General features: G+C 42.2%; 1 protein-coding gene across 2 annotated transcripts in view; it reads left to right on the top strand.

The window, feature by feature from the left end:
• Positions 1-9,047: 9,047 nt before the first annotated feature.
• Positions 9,048-23,459, top strand: part of LOC124119292 (tetratricopeptide repeat protein 28-like) — a 309,240-nt gene continuing 294,828 nt past the window's right edge. For both annotated transcript variants that reach the window (XR_006858615.1, XM_046481753.2), the window contains exon 1: positions 9,048-9,403. Coding sequence is in view for 1 of the 2 variants with exons in the window: in XM_046481753.2 (XP_046337709.1) it covers positions 9,368-9,403 (36 nt within the window). In the remaining variant the exon portion in view is untranslated. The remainder of the gene's footprint in view (positions 9,404-23,459) is intronic.

Here is a 23,459-nt window from a genome sequence, read left to right as displayed (position 1 = left end):
CTAGACGACTGTCCATTTTGTAATTAAATGGCAGCCATCCAGCCGAATACTTAATCTTGAGACCTATTAGTGTCTTGTCGAGTCAAGTGCGGGTCTCCCTCTCACCTTAGGGAGAATGCGACTGTAAAAGCCCCTCGCTAGACAGACAAGTAGTGAATGTTTGAGATAAGTTTATTAATTATTATATATATAATTTATACTCAATAAAAAAATTCATAGTTTTTTGATTGTTCAAATTACTAATAAAACATATTTTAACTTGTGCCTTCTAACCATACTTCCAAACAATTACAAACCATTCCAAACATTTCCTGTGTTGGAAATATGTTTGGAAATGTTGCCAATCCAATTTTGGATTTTCTGTAAAGATCGATCCTTCCAAGCTTTGGAAAGGTTGGAATGAGCGATCTTTCCAAAGCAATCCAACGTTTATTCCAAATTGGAATGGACGCTCCTTGGTCTTGTGTTAGTGCGTCACCGGAAAACCAAAAGGGCCCGGCAGGGTGGACCCTTTTGAGTCACGTTCCCGAAGAAATGATTGGAAATCCTCAATGATGGCAATGGATGCAGAATCAGTAGCAGCAGCAGCAGCTACACCATCCTCACGCCATGCCAAGGACATCCCACACCCTGTCCCCCTTCCCCAAGCTCTCCCCGCAAAGTCACCCTAAGAGAAGAAGGCAGCGGCGGCAAATGGATCCTCAAGCCGAAGAAGAAGAAGAAAAAGAGGTGATGCCAACCCCATGGGTGATGACCCCACTTCCCTCGGATACCAAACAGGACAGATTCATCAACAGGCGAGGTTCATGGATACCCTTTAGCACCACATAAGAAAACATCTCTCCCCTCTCTATAAAAAACCAACCAAGTACCGAGAGGCATCAGTCTGATGAGAGAAAATGACGCGACAGGCCAAGACGCGACGACGTCTTCTTGCTGCTGGGAAGTACAAGGGTGACAAGGCACGGCATTCATTTCTACACCAGTCAAAATCCTGAAATGAAAGCAGCCGTGGTGGAACGGCTTCAACGGACGCTGAAAAATAAAAAGTGGCGATACTTTACTCAGCATGGGACCAGACACTATTTGAAAGTCTTACCCCAGTTGGTCAAGTCGTACAACCGGCGTGTGTATCGGATCATGGTCAGCGACCTTAGGACGTCCTCACAGGAGATCCCCTGTCAGAAATTCGGGTGTTAGACTACATGGAGGAACAACAACAACGACGGCAGCAGTGCAAACGGAAAACAACACCCCAAAGACTGTCCTCCCCCAAGACAAGACCCCCCTCTTTTTTACTGCCGGGCACCCGTAAACATCTGAACAATACCAAAGACACCTTTGAGAAAGGCTATCTCTCCAACTGGACCACGGAACTGTTTACGGTGGACCGTCTGGTCACAGGGAGAACACCTCCCGTGTATCGGATCAAAGATGAACATGGTGAAGTCCTCAAAGGAACCATTTACCCTGAAGAAATACAGCCCATCTTGAAAGCAGACGATGTGTATGCCGTGGATCGCGTGCTGAAAAGACATCCAGGGCCCAAAACAGGGTCAAGAAGAGGTCTTGGTGACATGGTCCGGCTACCCTGCCAGTCTTAATTTGTGGATCCCTGCAGATCATATACCGATAAAATAAGGAGCATGCTGTCACTCAGGCTCATTCAGAGGGTGGACACTCGCGATGACAGAACCTCCACCACCCACCTTGACCCCCTCACCAGACATCCCCACGACACCCGTCAGAAGACTTCAACCTGATACCTCATCCAAGGAGGTAAAAAGATCGTACCCAGGTTGGTGAGTGATGTGGTTGCTGGCAACCACAAATGGTCAGAGAGTCTGAAACATCGTGGGACAGCAGCCCTGATGGATGTCTAGGAGGAACGTGAGGAGCCGAGACCCCCTAAAAGATGTAAAGCCATCCCCACCCCCCTCCAGAAACAGCGTAAAAGGAAAAGAAGAATGGTTTAAAGGTCAGTCCTCATCAGACTTTTAGCCTGACCAGGCGTCCTTCAAGGCAGAGCAAGGGAGGAACATCCATCCATCCATCCATCCATCCATCCATTTTCATGATGCACCGAGATGCTTACGAATGTTCAAAGGCCCAGTTGGATCTCTTTGCCGTACCCGTGTCAACCTCGGTGCCGTACCCGTGTCAACCTCGGTGCAAGAGGGTCAGTGGATTCGCTATAGTCCCTTGGCGCAACCCTCTGTGGCAGGACCACTCCAGTTTAACATTTCGAATCCTGTGAATGCTTACATTGATTTGAAACAGTGTTACCTGAGATTATGTCTACGTGTGACGAAAGAAGATGGCACAGATACCACACTGGCGGATAACCCCGTATCGACAGTCAACAACTTGATGCATTCTCTGTTTCGCAAGTGCGGGTGCAAGTGGGACACAATCAGTTGGGATCACACCATCCATGGGCGCTTGACCCTTACAGAGTCTACTTGGAAACCCTTCTGAGTTATGGTACAGGAGCCAAAACATCTCACCTTCAATGTCCTGGATGGTTTGCCGACGATGGTAAAATGCGGATTCAAGAATCAGGGGCGTCAGAACGCGACGTGATCTTATCGTGCCCACCAAAGAAGTGGAACTGACAGGACGTCTACACTGTGAAAGGTTTCTTCAAGACCGTTATCTGGTGGATGGCGTCCCTATGAAACTGTAATTGCTCCGAAGTCCCGATAAGTTCTTGTTCATGTGTGCTGCTGATGGTATCTACAAACTAGCCCTGACCAAAGCCGAATTTAATGTCCGTCAACTCAACATTGATCCTGCTGTCCGAGAAACACAAGTGACCAGTCTGAACGCAGGGGTTGACTGCCAAGTATTCCCTTTCCCGTGTGCAAGTGACCGCCCATGACATTCAGAGAGGCGGTAGAGACTTTCACAAGGATCAGCTCATCGGTGGCCGATTACCAAAATGCGTGGTCCTGGGACTGGTGGACAATAGTGCCTATGTAGGAAGCAAAGAGAAGAATCCGTACAACTTCAAACACAACCATGTCACCATGATGAAGCTGAAAGTCGGCGTGACGAGCGAACGCTTAAAACCACTAGGCTACCCGACCGCCCCATCGAGGTTTTGAGAATCCACATGATATCCAATTTGCCATTATTCCTTTTCTGTAAGGACAATGGACATAGAGGCAATTATTTTGCCATGTTTATCATTTAACACTACTCCCTCAGCTTCAAGCGCCCACGTCAGTAGGAAACATGTTATAAAGTGTGAATCATGTCTGAAGACGTAAAAATCTAAATATGGCATAGAACTGCATGTGAGAAGAATTCACTGTAATCAGTATTCAGTAATAGCAATGAAAAATGGCTTCTATCGCCATAGAAATAAATATCCTTAACACGACATCATTGTAGGTTGATCGCCAATCTGAATGCAGGAACACGATATAAAGGGGATGTTGCCAAGGTACAAATACCCTGACAGGCAGCTTATATAGAAAACCTACACAGTATTGACCCAACTACCATCAACTCGTACTGTTTTGTTTTTTTCTTTTAAATATCTCAGAATACATTCGTCATACAAAGGTTATACATTGACACTCGAGTCCGAATGAATCGAGTCAGAAAGGTAGGCCATTATGAATTAATAATGTCGTTTTCTCGCAGAAGAGCACCTAGTTTTCGATTCGTCGCTATCATTAAAAGTAAAGGAAAGTAAATTGAGTGAGTGAGTTGGGTTTTTATTGCCGCTAAAGGGATCGGGTGGTCAGGCTCGCTGACTTGGTTGATGCATGTCATCGTGTCCGAGTTGCGTGGATCGATGCTCATGATATCAATTGCTGGATTGTCTCGTCCATACTCGATTATTTACAGACCGCCGTTCATATAGCTGGAAAATTGCTGAGTGTGGCGTTAAACAACAAATAAATAAATATACAAACAAACAAACAAACCAATGTCCGGTTTGGTATGGACAGCGCTCCCCCCTTGTGATAACGATCTGCCGATTATTACATTAAGATAATTGTTATATCTTCTTTACAAATGAAATGATGGGTAAATACATTCCAAAATGTTCATGGGGACCCGGGGAAGACAAGAATGTGTCCTCAGCACCCCATTGCTGGTGGTTAAAGGCGACCGAATTGGGCAACCTGTTTGCCGTGGGTTGCGCCCCTGTGTCGGTGGAGGACGGGATTCTGGTGGTTGAGGGCCTTGGAGCCAGTAACCGGTGTTCCTTTTGCCCAACACACCACTTCGACCCTTGCTTCATCTAGGCGGGTGGTAGAATTGGTCCGATTCTATTCATCGGCTGGTCACGCCATGCCCTGTGCATGAAAATTTGAATTTCACAAGACAATATTACAAATGGCTATGAGACAGGAAACATTATCATCTAAATTATGATATGATGAATTGCCTAGAGTCCTATGCCAGGTGGCGGTGGCTCATGGGACAATCTGGTTATATGGACCTCTGCTTTCTGTGTTCTTTTGAAATGTGTCATGGGCCAAACCAGCCTGACATGTATTTTTTAAGATATCACAGCTTTTCAAGTCTATTTTCTGGAGTATAGCACCCTTGTTGTCCTGTTGTTGCAAGCTGGCTTCCACTGCAACATCGTCCTTGTTGACACTCGATGGCGGGTGGGGAGCAGGGATGCGGAGTCCTATTAATTACACCTAGTCTCAACAAACTCAATCTGGTTCATCAAAGACTTACAAACGTCGACATGTGGAGTCTGTTTCTTCTGATGAAGAAGCAGTACCTCAAAATGATGATTCTTAGCCCAGGTCCTTAGTTATTGCATCTGCTGATGGTAACCCATTAAAATTTAATCCGTTTGTGATTTCCAAAGGCATTGAAAGCGTCTGTGGAACAGTGAAAAATGTCACTCGCCTCCAACGCGGTTTACTTCTTGTAGAATGTGCACCGAGGCAGCAATCTGTTAATCTGCTGGGTTTACAGCAGTTTGTTGCCACCAAGGTTGTTGTCTCGGTGCACAGTACACTGAATTCGTGTCGAGGCATCATCAGAGACTGTGCACGTTGTCTTGCTGACATGAGTGAAGAAGAGATTGTGGCGGAGCTAAAATCTCAAGGTGTCCATGCTGTAAAGCGTTCACCAGAAAACAAGATGACTCAATAGTAAAAACTAACACATACCTTGACATTTTTTATCTTCAAAATTTGCCACAACCAATAAAAGCTGGCTACTTTAACATCGGAGTTTAGCTTTATGTGTCTTACCCACTCTGGTGCTTTTACTTTGGACATATGCTGCTTCCCCAAAATTGTGCAAAAAATTCTGAACCAAAAATACACACAAATCTATCTGGAAGCAAAGAAAATAGTTCAGCCCATGTCTCAAACAACTGTTGCCAAAACTTTTTCCGCTACAATCTCTTCTCCAGTTCCAGTTACGAAAGTAAACCATCCGTTTACTGATGTCTGCAAACAAGCTAGGAGGGTAAGGAAAAAAGCTGAACACTATTTCTTTCACCATCCTATGGTCCATAATTTCTAAAACTTAATGCTAAAGCCAGACGAACATTTAAACACTATAAACGCCAATCTTGAAAGAACTATGTTAAAATAAATTCACGGACTCCGGATGTCCAAAGTATGGAACATGATCCAAAAGATCAAAGGTAAGGATTCTAAATCCATCATCCACCATCTTAAAATGGGGATGAAATGCTTACTGATAGTTCAGATATTGCTAATATACTGGCAGAAACTTTGGCGACACATTCTTCCCGGACTAACTGTGTACCTATATTTATAAAATACCAACAGCAGCGGGAAAAGAAAAACATTAATTTCAAATCAGTTAATTGGGAAGTCTACGATGAAATGTTTTTCATTAATGAGCTCCATACTGCCCTTGGGCAAGCTCATGATACTGCTGCGTGAGCTGATAACATACATTATCAACTCCTGAAACATTTACCGGAACCTTGTTTAGAAACTCTTTTGTTACTATTTGATGATATTTGGACATCTGGTAAGTTTCGTCACGATATGGCTGGAATATTGCCGATGTGACGTAAAGCATTAACTCACTCACTCACTCTGGTAAGTTTCCTTCATCATGGCGTGATGCCATAGTTGTTCCCATACCAAAACTGATACGGGATCATACCGATCCCTCCAATTATAGACCCATTTCATTGACTAGCTGCGTTTGCAAAACCATGGAATGCATGGTCAATAATAGATTCACATGGTACTTAGAATCCAGTGATTTAATAACAAATATTCAATGTGGTTTTCGTAAAGATTGCAGTGCCTTTGATCATTTAGTTCTCTTAGAGTCATTCGGTTAGAATGCAATTGTAAACAAACAACATGCGTTGTCTATCTTTTTCGATTTAGAAAAGGCATATGACACTGCATGGAAGCACGGTATTTTAAAAGATTTACACGATTTTGAAATGCGAGGCCGTTTGCCTCAATTTATATCCAACTAACAATTTCAAGTCCGTGTGGGTTCTACCCTGTCTGATCATGATAATCAGGATCAGGGTGTCCCACAAGGCAATATTTTGTCTGTCACTTTGTTTAGTATTAAAATAAATAGTCTCTCTAAAGTCTTAAATGATTCACTTGATGGATCACTTTTTGTGGATTATTTTAACATCTTGTGGTGGTAAAAATATGCATACTGTCGAAAGACAATTGCAATTATGTCTAAATAAAATACATAAATGGTCTTTAGAAAAAGGTTTTAATTTGTCTAAATCTAAAACAAAATGTATTCACATTTGTAGGAAATACAGACCCCAAAGAGACCCAGAATTAGTTTTGGATAGCATCCTATTTAGGTTGTCAACGAGTTCTTGGGTATAATTTTTGACAGACATTTGACATTTTTACCTCACATCAAACATTTAAAAAATAGATGCCTGACGGCCCTAGAAAGTCGTTTCCAATTCAAAGTGGGGTGGGGATCAGAAAACTCAATTCCACCTGTAACGATCACTGATTCGCTCTGAGTCGTCTATGGTGGAGCTTGTGAAAGTAATTTAAAAATACTGGATACCATTCTTTATCAAGTTCTGAGGCTTTGCCTTGATGTCTTCAGAACTTCTCCCATTAATAGTCTGTACGTTGAGGCTGAAGAGCCATCCCTGAAACACCTTCGCTTAAAATTAGTATTGCAACATGTCAAAAAACTGTATTCCAATCCATCTAATCCTGCATATGAATGTGTTTTTCAACCTTCTTATGAGCATTTGTATGACAATAAAACCCAGCACTTATTCCACCACTTGGAATAAGAATAAAAACTGCCATTTCTAATGCTAACTTGAATCTTACAGTTATATCTCCCATACACATATTGTCTTCTCCTCCATGGCAGTTTATAAAGCCACAGGTCGATCTGACGTTAACCAACCTAAAGAAATCAGATACAAATCAGTTACTTTATCAGCAAGAATATAATGACTTGAGAGGCAACTACAAACTAACACTTACAAATCTATGTTTACAGACGGATCCGAGGACGGTGATGCAGTTAACGGTGCCACTGGCATTGGATCCAATTCCGTATCATCAATTTTTACAGCAGAATCAAAGGCAATTTTAACAGCTCTAAATATATACATACACAATCTAAGCATAAACAGTCCGTCATATTTTTTTATTCCCTTTCCTTTCTTCGGGCCATTCAGAATATTTCCTGTGACAATTCACTTGTATGTGACATCATAGAACTACATAATGATCTTGCTACTGGTCAATATGACATCGTCTTTTGTTTGTTACCTAGCAGTGCTGGTATTATTGGTAACACAATGCCCGATGCTGCTGCAAAGGCAGCGCTCAACAAATCGGTGACACCACTTCTAATCCCATACGGTGATTATAAGCCTGCTATTAGATATTGCAGCAGAGATAAATTCAAAAGAAGTGGGGCTTCCAAGTACAGTTACATGAAATTAAACCAACTTTAGGTTACACCTACTTGGGCTGTCAGTCTTTGCGGGTCTTTTCACTAACGAAAGTTTTTATTTATCAGGTTTTTTAAAAAGAAATTGACCTTTTTGATAGTTTTAATCGTAGAATATGTGTTCTTTTAAATTTCGGCTAACTTTGCCAATAATCACCAACACCTGAAGGGGTGATGAAAATCCTGCTTATCTACAAGTTTTAAATAAATCTGTGATAAATCTAGTTATTTTACTGTCCTTTGTTGACAGTTATTTATATAGTCCAAATGTATAACTTGTTATAGTCACGATATGGCTGAAAAACTTCCGATGTGACTTTAAATCTGAACTCACTTACTCACTTTTCATGACCTATTTTATAGCTTGTGGGCCATGTTCATACGAGATATACTGGAATTTCATTAGAATGTCAGAAACTACAACTATGCCAAGTTACATGCTATTTTTCCCAAAGTTCTGTATTTACTCAATAAGGCTGGATTAACTAAATACGATGTCAGCTGTCAACCACAGGCAACAGAGTCTGCTTCATGTGACACAAAGAATTAAGAAAGAGTTGCCATAACAATGACACACGACTGCCATCACATTTTCCTTTTTCTACACGTTTTCTACGCAATAATTTATTACCCCAAATAGTTCAACGCCCTCTAAAAATCCTATTACAAATGTTCTTTGAAAACACTAGTCGGTAGTATACCTGACATGGTAAGAATTGTAATTATTTGGGCATTTGTTTCTCATATCGGAGTTAAGCTTTATGTGTCTTACCCACTCAAGCCAACCGCCGTGATATTGCTGGAATATTGCTAAAAGCGGCGTAAAAAAAACCATATTCACTCAAGCCAAAATGATGGTTATCAAATAAGTATTCGTCAGTAGCATATGGTGCTACTTTGTCAACAATATTATGTTATGAATATGAAAAAGCAACACCTATCAAAGTGTTTCATAACAACGCTTCAGAGGAGAGAAGACGACACACTGAATTGAGTTGATACCGACAATCACCAGGAACACCTGTCTTGTAAAGGCAGTAACAGCGATTGTCTCCCTTTTGTTGTCCCTGCAATCGAGCTTGTCAATTTCCTCAGGTAGTCATATGTGCAGGTGAGTTAAGAAGGTGCGCTATCTGTGACCCACATAAGAAAAAACCCATGTACAATCTATACCTTTACACCAAAAGTCAGTAAAACGGTTTGTATGATAAATAAGATGCCGTTTTTCGTGTCTACTTCTTGATCGCAGCCTTGTATCACCAAGATATGGATATTGACAACTTTTAGTTCAGTCCACAACAATGTCACTGGATTCAAACATGGCGGACTTCAGAAATTGTCATTGGATAAACGAAGAATGGAAGGAAGCGATTCACTGGAATTACCTGGCTGTTGTATTTGTTTAGTTTCAGTGATTTTGTGAAACATGGAAAACAATAAACAACGGCGATCCGACAAAAAGGTAAATATGTGATTTAGGTTCAGTCCGAGATACCAATTTAGCCTTTTCTGACGTTCAATAAAGAACGTGTTCTCAACCGAACATGCTAAACTCTAAAGACGTTTCAAACTAGTATTTGGGTATGATTTCGAATTGGCCGTTTATGATATCTTGGCAAAGAAAGTTGTGTTTTCGACGGGAGTGACCGTTCAGAGACTTGTAATTTGCAGAGATTTCTTCACCAGTTCATAGTGTATGTATATATGTGCTGATACCTCCTGAAGTAATATTTTTAGTCGTTGATATATATATATATATATATATATATATATATAATTAAACAAGTTGAGTAAGATTGAACACAGTCTTTATTGGCTAGCGCTTTCAACTCATATATATATTAGAATTGGAATAGTAACCATGACTATGTGTATGTATTTTTATATTTTTTATGCATCATAATTGGTTTTGTGAGGACATAGAAAATCTCTGAGATATTGTCATGGCCCCGGCAATCCAGCTTGTCATTCAACTGGACTATATGCTGTAGTTAGCTTATGTCATCCTCTACTTATATCCATGTGCTGGCAAAAGCTCTCTGTCATAAAACTGCTGTGAGTGAGTATGTTTTTACGCTGCTTTTAGCTATATTCCAGGAATATCACGACAGGGGACACCAGAAATGGGCTTCACACATTGTACCCATGTCGGGAATCGAACCCAGTTCTTTGGCATGATGAGCGAATGTTTTAACCACTAATCCACCCGACTGCCCATTAAACTGCTGTGAAATTTCTCAACTAATAGTGATGAAGTCAAAATATGTCACAGATGTTCCTACCATCAATTACATCAAACTTTATATAAATGGTTCTAATCAGTGGGGTTGTAGAGTCAAAACGGTCTCATGTCCGAAAGGCCTCAAAACCAAAAAGTCAAGAGGGCCACAAACCCATTGTCAAAATGGCTACAAAAAAGTTGTAACGCCCACAACAAAAATGTCATAACGGTCATGGGTAAAAGGTCAGAATGGCCATGATAATAATAATGATCATGTTGACTTTATTGCTCCTTTGGATATTATATCAGTACAAAGGCTTCATAAAATCCATGAGATATGTGTTTTCAAGCTTGTGGCAATCACATCTTTTAATCCACTTAATAAAGATTTGCATGCAGAATAGGGTCTAAGTTAACAGCATGCACTCTTGAACAATTGTGGAAGGCAGATACAACAAGCCAACCTTAGCCAATTTGCGAGACAATTAGAGATTAAATTTAATCGGTAATTGATAATAGATTTAACAAAACCTTAATCTAAAGCAAAAGATAAATATTTTCACAATTGTATACTTATCCTGCATTACTCCTTAATGCATTTACTGCATAATTTTGACTGAAATGAAGCTATGTGACGTTCAGCTCAAGAAAAAGTTGTTCCATCCAGTTGTGAAGCGGGCCCCATTGTACAGCACACATGTGACAACGCAAGTGATGACGTCACGTAAACTATACTGCTTGTCATGTGACATCTGAACATATTTTAGGGAGGTAAGTCTTTTAAGGATTGGGCCCTTAGATGTACTACGCATTACTCCTTAATGCATTTGAATTGGATGGTATGGCGGAGGGCATACCTTCAGATGTTTCTTGAGCAAAAATCCCCTAAGTTGATAGCTTCAACAGTCGAGTATATCCCTTTCAAAGATCTGCAACTAAACTACCAATCCTGTCTGTGGAAGAAACGAGAATATGAGGACGTTCTGGTAAAATGCAGCAAAAGAAAATAACGTGCACTTGACATGCTAGAGTCTAGAAATTGATGTAAAAAGTTGGGCGTGCAAACACTCTGCGAGTAAGGTACAGGGCACAGTAGGAGTTCCTCCTCATTTACAGCGCCCACACTGGAGGAGATAGGTGGGATGGTAAGGACCTGTGTAGCTGTCCTGGTAGTTGATTCTTGGCAATGAAGTCCCAGCTCAGCCCGAGGTTAACAGCTCTGTGCGTACCACACTGAAAGCGTACAGATGTAATGAAGTGCATGAAGCTCGATAACCCTTGTTGCCGTGGCCAGTGACAAGAGGAAGGTCATCTTTTCTTGGTGTGGTTTTAAAGAGATGTTGCATGGAGAGGCTCCAATTGAGGACCACGCAAACACAGAAGTACCACATTTAAATCCTATATCAGGGGGCGAGGGATGCTGTTTGCATTGACCACTCATGCCATGAGGGAGACATAAGTATGGATCTGGTAGTTCTGACAAGTGGAGAAAAGGCCGAAGTTGGGATGACCAAGGCGCTGACACACAGGATGAAAAGCCATGGGATGGTGCTTCCATTCTGTGGGCGCCACCCTGTCTCCTCTGGATAGAGCGTCTGCTAAAATGTTCTGATATTCAGGAATGTGCTGGACCAGAATTCAAGGTTGTTGATGTGCCGTCTGTATGACCATAGCCCTGAAGGTGTCAGGCCCTCTAGATGCACACCCCAACTCTGTAGATAGGCGTCTACTAACAGGTGTGATGTTGTGGACAACTCTCTTAAGGAGACCCCTCCAAAGACATTCAAAGCTACCGTCCACCAGCTGGGAAGAGTCCTGAGGTGAGGCAGTAGAGTGAAGGATACACAGGGATCCAGACGTCTGATGTAAGGTGCCAGGACTGTTTTATCGGTTGTAGGTGACCTCAGACTTTAGGTCCTGGGCCGATGTGAGCAGTCCTAGGACTGGGTGGTTGCTGAAGGGTAGGCGACAGATGGCGCAGTAACATAAGCAATCTGTCCCATGGTAAGATGGAATGAATGCCGACTTAGCCCTGTTCACCATACATCTCAGTCGATGGAGAAAGCGGCAGGTGAAGTCCCAGTGACGGAACAGGGTGACTGTGTTAGGATGGTTCAGAGGGCAGTTGTCTATGTTCGACTCAAACCAAATGTCCCTCAGGTGCAGGTTGGTGAGGTGGGTAAATAACCACAGGGCCACTGAAATGCCAAATGGGAGGTCTGCCCATTGGTAGTGGACACCATTGAACTGGAACCTAAGGAACTTCTGGTTGCTGGGATGGATAGGGACAAACAGGTAAGCATTCTGTAGGTTGAGACAGATCAGGGAATATTAGGCATGGATTATGGTCCTGAGCAGTGTAAGGCTCCAACTGGTGCACTTTGGACAGGGAGAGATTGTGAATCATCCTCATCATCGGAGTCTTTCGTGAGTATGCGGAAGATGGGAGAGTAGAACCCTCGTCTTAGAGCTGGGGCGTGCACAATCTCTTTGGCTTTTTTTTGCAACAGAATGTCTGTGTTGGCCACCAGATGCGGCTGCGGACCCAAGAGGAAGACGGCATACCCAAGCCGACCAAGCATGATGCTGTAGACATATAGGGGTGGGGAATGCAGCAGATGCTTGGTGACCTTGATGAGCTGGCGCCTCCACAGGCGCTGTGGTTGTCAGTTTTGCTGGAGGTGCGTAAGACACAAGAGGTGCACCCTGGTAGGCAGGTGACGGATACAGTTGAGGCGCAAACGACTGCGTGGGATGGTAAGCACAGGTGTCATGGTGAAGCCATGAGGTGCAAAAATCGCTGAGGTGCTCAGGTATTGTAGACGAGTCCGAAGAAGCGGGTCTTGTAGATGAGCCAAGAGGTGCACGGGGAGAGATATCACTACAGTTGCTGTCAGCGGAGCCTTGGAGGTCATAGCAGGTGTAGAAGCTCTAACTACCTAAGGTGCCTGGGTAGGCGGAGTTGGAAGAGTGACTTTGGACATCCCTGGAGAGGTGGGTAGAACCCAACCCGATGTAGAGGGCTGGGAAGTAATCACAGGAGACTCATGCTGAAGGGATTCCTGAGAAACCCGACATCCTCCTGGATTGCTGCAGGGACTGCTGAACAAGGCGCTTACGGGAGACCTGATAATACCTTATAATGCTTGATAGGGAAGCACTTCAAACCCATCGTACAAATCTGCATACAATCAATACACCGTGGGTGAGGATAGCAAACATGTATAGTTTACATCTCTTCTGAATCATTATCTTGTTCTAGTTTCACATGTTTAATCTTAATAGATTTGCTAACCTGATGTCAAATTTTATAAAGATGTCATATAAAAATCAAACTAAAAATATTATGATAAGTACTTTCGTGATGATCTTCATGTAATCATAATTAAATTTTCGTTATTGTGTCACATGTTATTGCCTTCATTTCCCAATAAATGTAAAATATTCATATTCGCCCACCGAATCAGACTACTTTTACAACAGAAGGTTGGTGAATCCAAATATTACAGTTGAGGGAAATTCCCTTTCTGCTCACGTATATCGTCATGCCAAGGACATTTAGCGAAATTCATGCACATTCATTGTCCAAACTACCCTTTGTGACCGAAGACCGAGAAGGAATGAAACAGCAAACGTGCAAGCTCAATCGCCTGTTTTTTGTCTGCTCGCCTGGGTTCCACAAATTTCATGTCTTTGGGTTTCATTTCTAACCCGCATTTTACCAACTGTATCTCCCTTTCTCAGGGAACCAATGTTTGCATCTCGCGGTAACTGACCTAGTAATTTGAAACAATCCCCTTCTCCAAGAAAAGTTTGTTCAGGTTTGTTACAGTCTGACTGTTGTGGTTCTTCTTGCCTCTTGCCTTGATTGACAGGTTCTATGCACTATGTTTTGATCCTACTCTCCGTTGATTGGCGATAAAATGTTGTGGGCGTGTCAAGTTAGGGGCATGAATTGAACAATCACCTGATTCATGTCATGCCTAAGTATGTATTCCTACACCTGGAGGGGGGCACGGGTGGCCCAATCATCTAAGGCGCCACAATTCGCTGTGCAGAGTCGCGTCCTTTGGGCACACCAGAAACCTATGATTGTGGGTTCGAATCCCGGTTCACCCAGATTATGTTTTAAGGTTTGTCAGCACCAAACCCGTGCTCGTGGTTTTCACCGAAATGGTAAACATCTGAGACCTGCATCACATCGGGTTTACCTCCCACATTAAGCTGACACGCTGTGATAACTGGAATACTGTTAAAAGCGGCGTTAAACCCAACTCACTCACCCCTTCACCTGGAATGTTTATCAATCTCATTATTTTAGTCTGCTTTGATATACAAAACTGTTGTTTGTAGAACTATTGCAGATAACACAAGTTTTTGTTATCAAATTTAGATATAAGGATTGACTGTGTTTTTATCCGTACGTCTGTCCGTCATGTTTCATTTCCGGAGCATAACCGTTCAATATTTTTTCATGAAATTTGCAGGTTTGTCAGATACATGCTGAACTGGTACCTTTTGCTATTAGAAATTTTAGAAATTTTTATTTTTTATGTTTCCATGGCAACAAGATGGACTTAGGTTCCAAACTCTTCTTTTTTTTTACAATTTCCATGACAAGTTCCACCTCGGTTAAAAAAGGTTAGGGTTTGTTTAGATTTAATTATGTCATAAATTCTGCACAGTCAATCCTCAAATGTATGTCATGACCTTTATGATATGAGGTACAAGGTATGCGGTGGCATCAGTCATTGCCATTATGCTCAGTCCTCAAGATAATTTGTCTTGGATAAGCAGTATTTTTTAATCCTAGGGTTTCAGTCTTTTTGGTATTGTGAAACCAGTGAGTAGACATCTTTTGAAAACTAGATCCTCCCAAAATGTTGTTTTCATCAGTTTATATTCTTAAGGAACAAGTTATGGAATTACGAATCAGTTACATTGTAATCCTGATTCACTGAACTACGAACACCACAGAATATTATGTGTTTATGGCATGGACTCTCGTCCATGGTGACCCTTCAACAGGAAGCCATCTGATCCTCACTTCCAGATTACAACACCACTAAATGTTGCAATAAGTGCGAGTGCTTGGATCCATTATTCACTTCTGTAGATTAATTCATTTGTAAATGGTGATATATGTTGTGTATTTTAGGCAGATACAAAACTTATTTTGAACACTGTCATGCATTCTTGTCACTTGGAGGTGGCCCACCTCAATACAATCCATATCATGATACTTTGTTCATAATGTGACACTCTTTGTGTTAAACGTGTGAAAACATCCTCATCTTAACATAATCAAAGAAAAGAAAAACAGATTTTTTATGTCACATGTTATCCAGGGTTATTTCGTTATTTTAAGGCAACACCAAAACATCATACATGGTCAGGCAAAATATGTATCATAAAATATTTTTTTTACTCAATATAAATATTGGTGTATTTTATATGCAATAATTCATATTATTAGCACATGAACATGATGAAGGCGGCAGTTTGTCATAGTTTTTCCTGTGTTGTTGTTCTGTTCCACCATTTTGAATTGCTAACATGTCATGCTCCTTCATAAGTATCATTCTGTATTTCATGGCCAGCTAGGTATTAGCCTTGTGTGTAAATACCTTTAGCACTTTATCCATGGTTATAGTCTTATACTATTCTTATATTACACTAATTATCCACTATTGTGAATTTTAACTTGATTAGTTCTCCATAATTGGAGTTCATATTCATCATATATATAGTAATCTTTGCATAACAGTTGGCACTAGTTACTTGCACTTTCAACCGTTGTACAGTTATTATAGTGTTATACGTTAATTTACTTTGACATAAAATCCTTTGTGGGTAATAAAATTTATTTGGTTTGCTCTTTATTAGAGACAACCACCTTGTTTATTATTTCAATTTAATTTGGCTTGTGTCTTATGCTTGCACGTTGAACTAATTGCTGGGGTAATAAACTGCTCAGGGCAATGCGACTATTCCTACACAACCTGCCAACACTACCTTGGTTGCATCTGCGGGTCAAGTGACTACACCTGAGCTATCCAACCCTCAGGGCCAATTATTACCTGCGCCTCCTCGGTTCCCGTCCACGCCTTTCATGGACCTGACATGGATGCAATCCTTTATGCAAGCCATGTATCAAGCACATACACCACTCTTTGTCAGGCGGCCGCATCTTCCACTCAGCAATCTACTGTGGCACCTTCAGTGTCTTGCTGACCGCCCCTGTGGTCTAGTGGTAGAGTGTCTGCCCGGAGAGTGGAAGGTCAGGGGTTCGATCCCCGGCCTCGTCATCCCATAAGATGTTAAAAGATTAGGAGGCAAAAACAAGGACTGGTCGGCTCAGAGTCAGTTTACTGTGTCTGATTGGAGTATTTCATGTTAAACTGCAGCATGGTATCTCAGTGTGCTGGCACTATAAATGGGCATCAGTAGTATAGATGATGGGGGTTCTGGCTCACTTCCCCTGGAGCCAGATTTATATACCTATACTGCTACTACAGAGGGAAATTTTTATGCAAAAATGATGATGCTATTCAACGATCATCATGAGATTAAACTAAATTGTAATGAAAATATCTCTATTATTTTTACTCATAAGCATACCATTATTTTGAACAGAGTGATATTCAACATTTTTACTAAGTTCTTTGTTCATTTTACTTGGAGACCAGATTATATACTCTTTTTCGAAATTGGAAAGAAACAATTGAAGACTGTATTTGGTTGGTTTGACATCACTGATATAATATAAACCCTGTGGTAATTCTCGCCATTTGATTGGCTTGTAATTCTCCATTATTATAGATTGTGTAAGCATTTGTTTAAATGTGATCAAACAATCTATTTTCAATCTCCAACCAGTTCTTTGGTTTTTGGCACGGAATAATTGACACGCTTGTTGTCCCCTGTTCTATGAACTTTTTTTTTCGTCTTCGCTAATACCACTGGTCTTACGAGAATTGGATCGAATCTCCTGTTTCATTACGTTGTATTTGGTGAGTTCTGACAACACTAAACGAAACTCATCCTCGGATATGTTACAATCAGCCAGTGCTGTTGAAATATGATCCTCAATGCTGTTCAACTTTGCTTCGGCGAGTATCCGAATATTATCATGTTTTAATGCTTTCTTTTGCAACTTACTAGAAATAAATTTTATCGCTATTCCTGCCAGTCCTGAGACTCCGGCTGCTACTTCCATACCAAGTACGATAGGCGCGGCTATTATAGTTGATAATAAACTAACACCGGCTACTCCGAATCGTATGCCAGCTGTTACAAGCGCAGTGTCAGCTCCATCGAGAGCATTCACAGCTCTGTGATACTTTTTATACAATCCAAGTCTCAACTCCCTCTCCTTCTCTATTCGATGTTTTATGTCACTTATTTGATGTAATCGAAATCCATCAACAGTATCCATCTTTTCAGATGCTTCATCGACTGCGGGATATAAACCCATAATGTACATTATTATATCATATAATAGTCTTTAATGGGCGATCTTTTTGTTCCAAAGGGCAATAACTCTCCTTTTGAAATGATATAAGGGATAGTCCACCCTGTCGCTTCCGGTCTGGTTCCCGGATCAATGCGTGCCGTGACAACTACTGACATGTAGAGACCGAGCCAGTCTGAAGAGTTACCCTGTTGCACCTTCGTTCAAAAACGGTTGTTTACAACTGCATTTTTTTAACGAGCAGATATTTTGTAGTGATTATTAGTTTATAATATCAACATTTGTTGAGTCTTCAACTACAAGACAAATTGTCACTATGGAAGATAGTGGGAAAAACGTCATGAAAAACAGTATATTGCCACGGTATTTTCTACGTCAGAAAACAGCGAGGCATTCTGTCAATCTGGGCTAACATATTGCATCGATGAAATAATGCAGACTCATTGTATTTATCAGTCTTTGTGTTATTTCCCACCACAATTCGAAGCATTCAAATCTCAACAAATACCACCATGGACTTCAATTTAATAAATCATTTCTTACAGAATTCTGATACTCATGCTCTTAAAATAGTAGTAAAATACAGAGATTTGTCACAACAAACAACAAATCATACTGACTACCCCACAAAATGTGTATGATACATAAATAGATGTAAACCATAGTTTTATCTTCTTGTTTTAGTAACATTCTATTTATTTTAATGTTGACAAATTATTTCCCATACAAACCCACACACTTTCCTGCTGTAGCTATGTATCCTGATTTTCATTCAACATTACTTCAAGATACATTGTAATTTGATATTTTAGTTTGTGCAACAACAACAGTACTTACTCGTTCATATTTAATCTACCAATTACAGGTCAATCACCTCATTACTTTTATATTCAACACGATTTCTTAAAATCCGTCACCCGTATGTGTTTTTCATTCCGTCTGGATCATGTTACAGTAATTACTTCCCACAATGCACTTCCAAACAATCTGCGCATGCCCAGTAAGGCAGACATGACATCACAGTGTTTACCTTTATTTAACCCTTCAGCCCCGCATTGTCGCAAGCCACTCAACTGTGTTATTCTCATATGCTTCGGTGCTGAATTACGAGTCATCAAGCCATCCGATCTCGGGATCGCGATACTCAGCTACCCAAGACTAATTATGGTGGAGAGGAGACATAGACGAGCCAGAAGTCAGCACAATCGGGTTAATGTTCTCGACTCCGCACAGCCCGAAGAAAACACGGATAGCCTCGAACCCCACGCCAATGCTGACAGTTCCAGACGTACTACCAAGAATCAGCAGTCAACCGTATCTTATCGTGGCCGAGTTACGCCAACAACTGGCAGAAAGGGGCGGCAGGGTACCAAATAATTGGCCTAGGAAAAGCTTGCTGCAGTTGTTACAAGAAAATCAACAACAACGGCCAGTAGCAGCGACGGTGACCTCGTCTGACAGTTACGACCCGAGTGCCATTTCGTCTCCGGCGGCTACACTTCCGGGGGTGGTCGAAGCCAGCATATATCACAACAGAAATCCAGATGTCCTCGTTCATCGGACCACGCTACCCAACAGTGTCGTTTCGGACTTCGTGGGTAATGGTACCAATTCCGTGTCGCCTGTGCCTGTTAGTGTTGCCAGTTTACAATGTGAACTTGCCGAGTTAAAAAACATGATAGCGAGCATGACCAGTCATCACACAGTGCCAACCGATTACGTGGCTACAAGCCTACCGGATCACCACAGCCATTATGTGCCGTCGGATTCTTTGCCCCACATTCACACTGTCGCTCCAGCGCTCAAGAAGAAGATCAAAGACGGCAAGTATTGCAACCTAGCTTTGTTATTGATACCCAACCAAAACGCTCTAGACACAAGAATGGCCGAATATGATGGCAATGTATACCAATTAAAGGAGGACGCTAGGTTAAATCGTACTCTCACTCTAGCAGAATTCATCCAGGCCTTTGGCATTTATAAGGACATTCTTTGCGACACCAATAACGCCAAACGTAAACAATTGGACGGACACGAGCAAACTGTCATTGAACTGGCTGCGTTGTATGGGGGCTCTGCGCACTATGACTACAATAAGTTATTTGCTGCCAGAGTGGCGTCTTACGCGGAACAAGGTTACAGCATTCGCTGGGATATGAGGGACACAAGTTTGTATGGGCTGTGTTCTTCGGGGCGCCGTTCCAGATCTTGTTCAATATGCCACTGTATCACCCATGGTACAGACTTGTGTCCCAAGCGACATACTGATAAAGTTAGGCCTAACCTGTTATCGGACTGAAGTGTCATCTCCGACAGGATAGGGGCGACAGACAAAAATGACACCAGGGGACGACCTCGAGTTAGGTCAAACGGAAGGGAGGTCTGCAATAATTTCAATCACCAGGGCTGTGCGAGAGTGAACTGTGCATACCTTCATGTATGTCTCAATTGCCATGCCCCAAACCACGGACAGGTGAATTGTGCAAAGGCTCCCAAATCGAGACGGGACAACCAAGCTTGACTAACTTTCCCGGATATAACCGGAGAGAGGATGTAGGCACTTTAACAGTCCCACTCACTCCCATCAATGTTCAGGCTATACAGGCAGAACTTGCTTCCCATCCCCATCCTCCATTTGCAACATATCTCGTCAATGGCTTGCAACATGGCTTCAACCCCTTAATGTCGGATGTTCCACAGTCCACAACAGAATGTAAAAACAATCGTAGTGCTACATTGGATCCAATAGTAGTGACAAAGGCAGTGCAAACAGAAGTCGATAAAGGGTATGTTGTGGGACATTTTCAGCGGGCTCCATACCCTGTGTACAGAATTAACCCCTTAGGTGTTCCACGGGCAAGTACTTGGGCAAGAAGAGGTTAATCCTTGATCTGTCAGCCCCACACAACTCGGAACATACCGCTAGTATCAATGATCTCATTAGTAAAGAATCTGCTTCACTCTCTTATGTGACCATAGACAATGCTATTGCAGTTATTAAGCAACTGGGACATGGTGCACAGATGTGTAAGGTGGACATTACCGACGCGTTCAAACAGATTCCGCTGCACCCCAGGTACTGGCCGTTCTTTGGTTTCCGATGGGATGATAGTTACAACTTCTACACTAGATTGGCATTCGGGTGCAGATCGAGTCCAAAGATATTTGATACCCTATCACAAGTTGTGTGCTGGATGTTGCAATACAACTACGGCGTAAAAAACATTCTGCATCTGTTAGATGATTTCCTGACATTGATCCTCCCGGTTATGAAGCTAGCACAACTATGGATGCCATCTTAACCTTTTTCGACAAACTACAAATCCCACTCGCAGCTCACAAGACTGATGGACCTGTAACTTGTCTAGAATACCTTGGCATCATCTTGGACTCAGTCTCTATGACGGCGAGGTTAACAGAGAACAAGTTGACAAGGATAGCGGATATGTTAACATCATTTTCTACTCGGACTAAGTGTACAAAAAGAGAGTTGCTGTCTTTGTTAGGGCATTTAAACTACGCTTGTCGAGTGGTAGTACCAGGCAGATCCTTCCTATCTTATCTGATTCGACTGTCGGCTACTGTGGTCAAGTTGCACCACCATATCAGACTATCTAAGCAATGTCGGATAGAGATGCACATGTGGAGAAAATTTCTGAACCAGTGGAATGGCATCTCGTTTTTCCATGACGACCATATCACATCAGCTCCGGATCTTAATCTGTATACTGATGCAGCCGGAAGTGTAGGACACGGGGGATATTTCGATGGGGCATGGTTCGCCCAGGCGTGGCCTCAGGACGTGAAAAACAGTCTAGATTCGGCACAATCAATTGCTTGGTTGGAACTTTATCCTATTGTTGTGTCGGCCATTCTCTTGGAACGACATTTGACACAGAAGAGAGTACTGTTTCATTGTGACAATATAGCTACTGTGGGTATTATCAAAAAGGGTAGATCAAAATGTATGGACATTATGGCTCTGATGCGGACCCTTACATGGCAAGCAGCCATAAATAACTTTATTGTGTTAGCCGAACATGTTCCAGGTGTACAAAATAACATTGCAGATGCACTTTCCCGTTTGCAGTTCAGGAAATTCCAGGCCCTGGCGCCACACGCAGAACTCCATCCAACGCCTTGCCCACCCAGCTCACAAGTGATGTGGACCTGAACCATCACTTAGACACCCTGTGGTCAGCTGCGATCAGTCGACAAACAAGAACAGCATATTCTACAGGATTTCAATGCTACCTAAAGTTCATGTTAAAGTTCAGTTTGTTCAACACTGGGTGCCAGCAGCGTCCTGCCATCAGTAAACGAAGCCTACCTTCAGTACTTTCTTGCCCATTGCTTCGGCTTCCTCAAACTCTCACATGACACCGTGAAGACTTATCTTGCGGGAATACGATTCACTTACCTACAAGTGGGCATCAGGATACTGTTTGACGACGTCTCAACCGGTGCCCTAAGTCGGATTCAAACTCTACTATGAGGATACAAACGGGCCCACACACCAGAGCGGAGGAAGAGACTCCCCATCACTTACCATGTGCTATGTAACATCGTCAAGCGGCTCAGGGCTGGCGTGTTCGGTCCTTTCAACGAGTTGGTAATGGAATGTATGTGTCTTACAGCGTTCTTCGGATTCTTGCGATGCGGTGAACTCACATGTTCGGCCAACTTTGATCCCAGTAGGAACATAACTATGAGTGACATTAGTTTAGTGCAGGGCTGCAAACCAGGATCCGCTGTTCGTCAATCGGGACTATCTACCAATATCCAGGACTGTGTTTTTGTCATGGTTAGATAGGGTCCTCACGTTAACTGGCTATAACTCTGCAGACTACTCGGGGCACTCATTCCGGATAGGAACAGCTACTACGGCGGCCACTGTGCACATCGAGGATCACCTCATTAGGACTATGGGCAGGTGGACGTCGGACTGTTACGCCAAGTATATCAGAACGTCCGAATCCACCTTAGTGCAAGCCCACAAGGCTATGTGTCACCATCACTAAGTACCATATTCATGTTCTATTTTACCTATATTCTTAATTCTTTGGGGGCTCACGGTTGCTAACCTCGTTTTGGCGTCATAAGCCACTCCATACTCAGAGCATGGAAGGCTTGTGGCCCCCAAAGAACATTACGCTATTTCAGTACCGTCCGGTCAGCACGACCCAGGACCAGCTTACCTCTAGGGATCGGCCGGGTCATCGGACCCCAGGACCGGCATATCCCTCCCACAGCTACACAGTCCGGGTCCCTAAGACCCCAGGAAATTTCATCTTACCCGGGTCTCCATGACCCCAGGGTGTCAACCCGGGTCACCTCGACCCCAGGGTCTCATAGGCAACCGAGGCAGCCCCCACGTTATGCCAAATGTTTTATGTAAATATCTGTATGTAATAAAACTTCCTGCCATGTACTACATTTCATGTTGTTTGTGGCACAAACTGTAGTATAAAGTATATTTTGTAGATATTATTATCATATAGCAAATATGAATTTAGAAAGTTTATCATCATGATCATCCAATCTTCTGATTGTTAAATAAATGCAAATTGAACCCCACGATCATTCCATGTAGATAAATGGATTTATTTATGTTATTTGTTTTTGCATTTAACAGATTATACTTACATATGTTACAGTCAGTGTCTATAATCAGGCCCAATATGTATATTGACTGAAAATTTCAGTCAATATGTATATTGACTGATTCACTCAGGCAGGTATATTTTTCTTAATTTTTCATTCATTTATCATTGCCTGAAAAATAGGACTGGATTTTAGACACACTGACTGAAATGAATTAGA

The sequence above is a fragment of the Haliotis rufescens genome, unplaced genomic scaffold (assembly GCF_023055435.1).
Source record: "Haliotis rufescens isolate VD_foot unplaced genomic scaffold, xgHalRufe1.0.p SCAF_36, whole genome shotgun sequence".
In the NCBI taxonomy this organism is placed as follows: Eukaryota; Metazoa; Mollusca; class Gastropoda; order Lepetellida; family Haliotidae; genus Haliotis; species Haliotis rufescens.
Note: the sequence above shows the minus strand (reverse complement) of the source record. Positions and strands in the feature narration are given on the sequence as shown.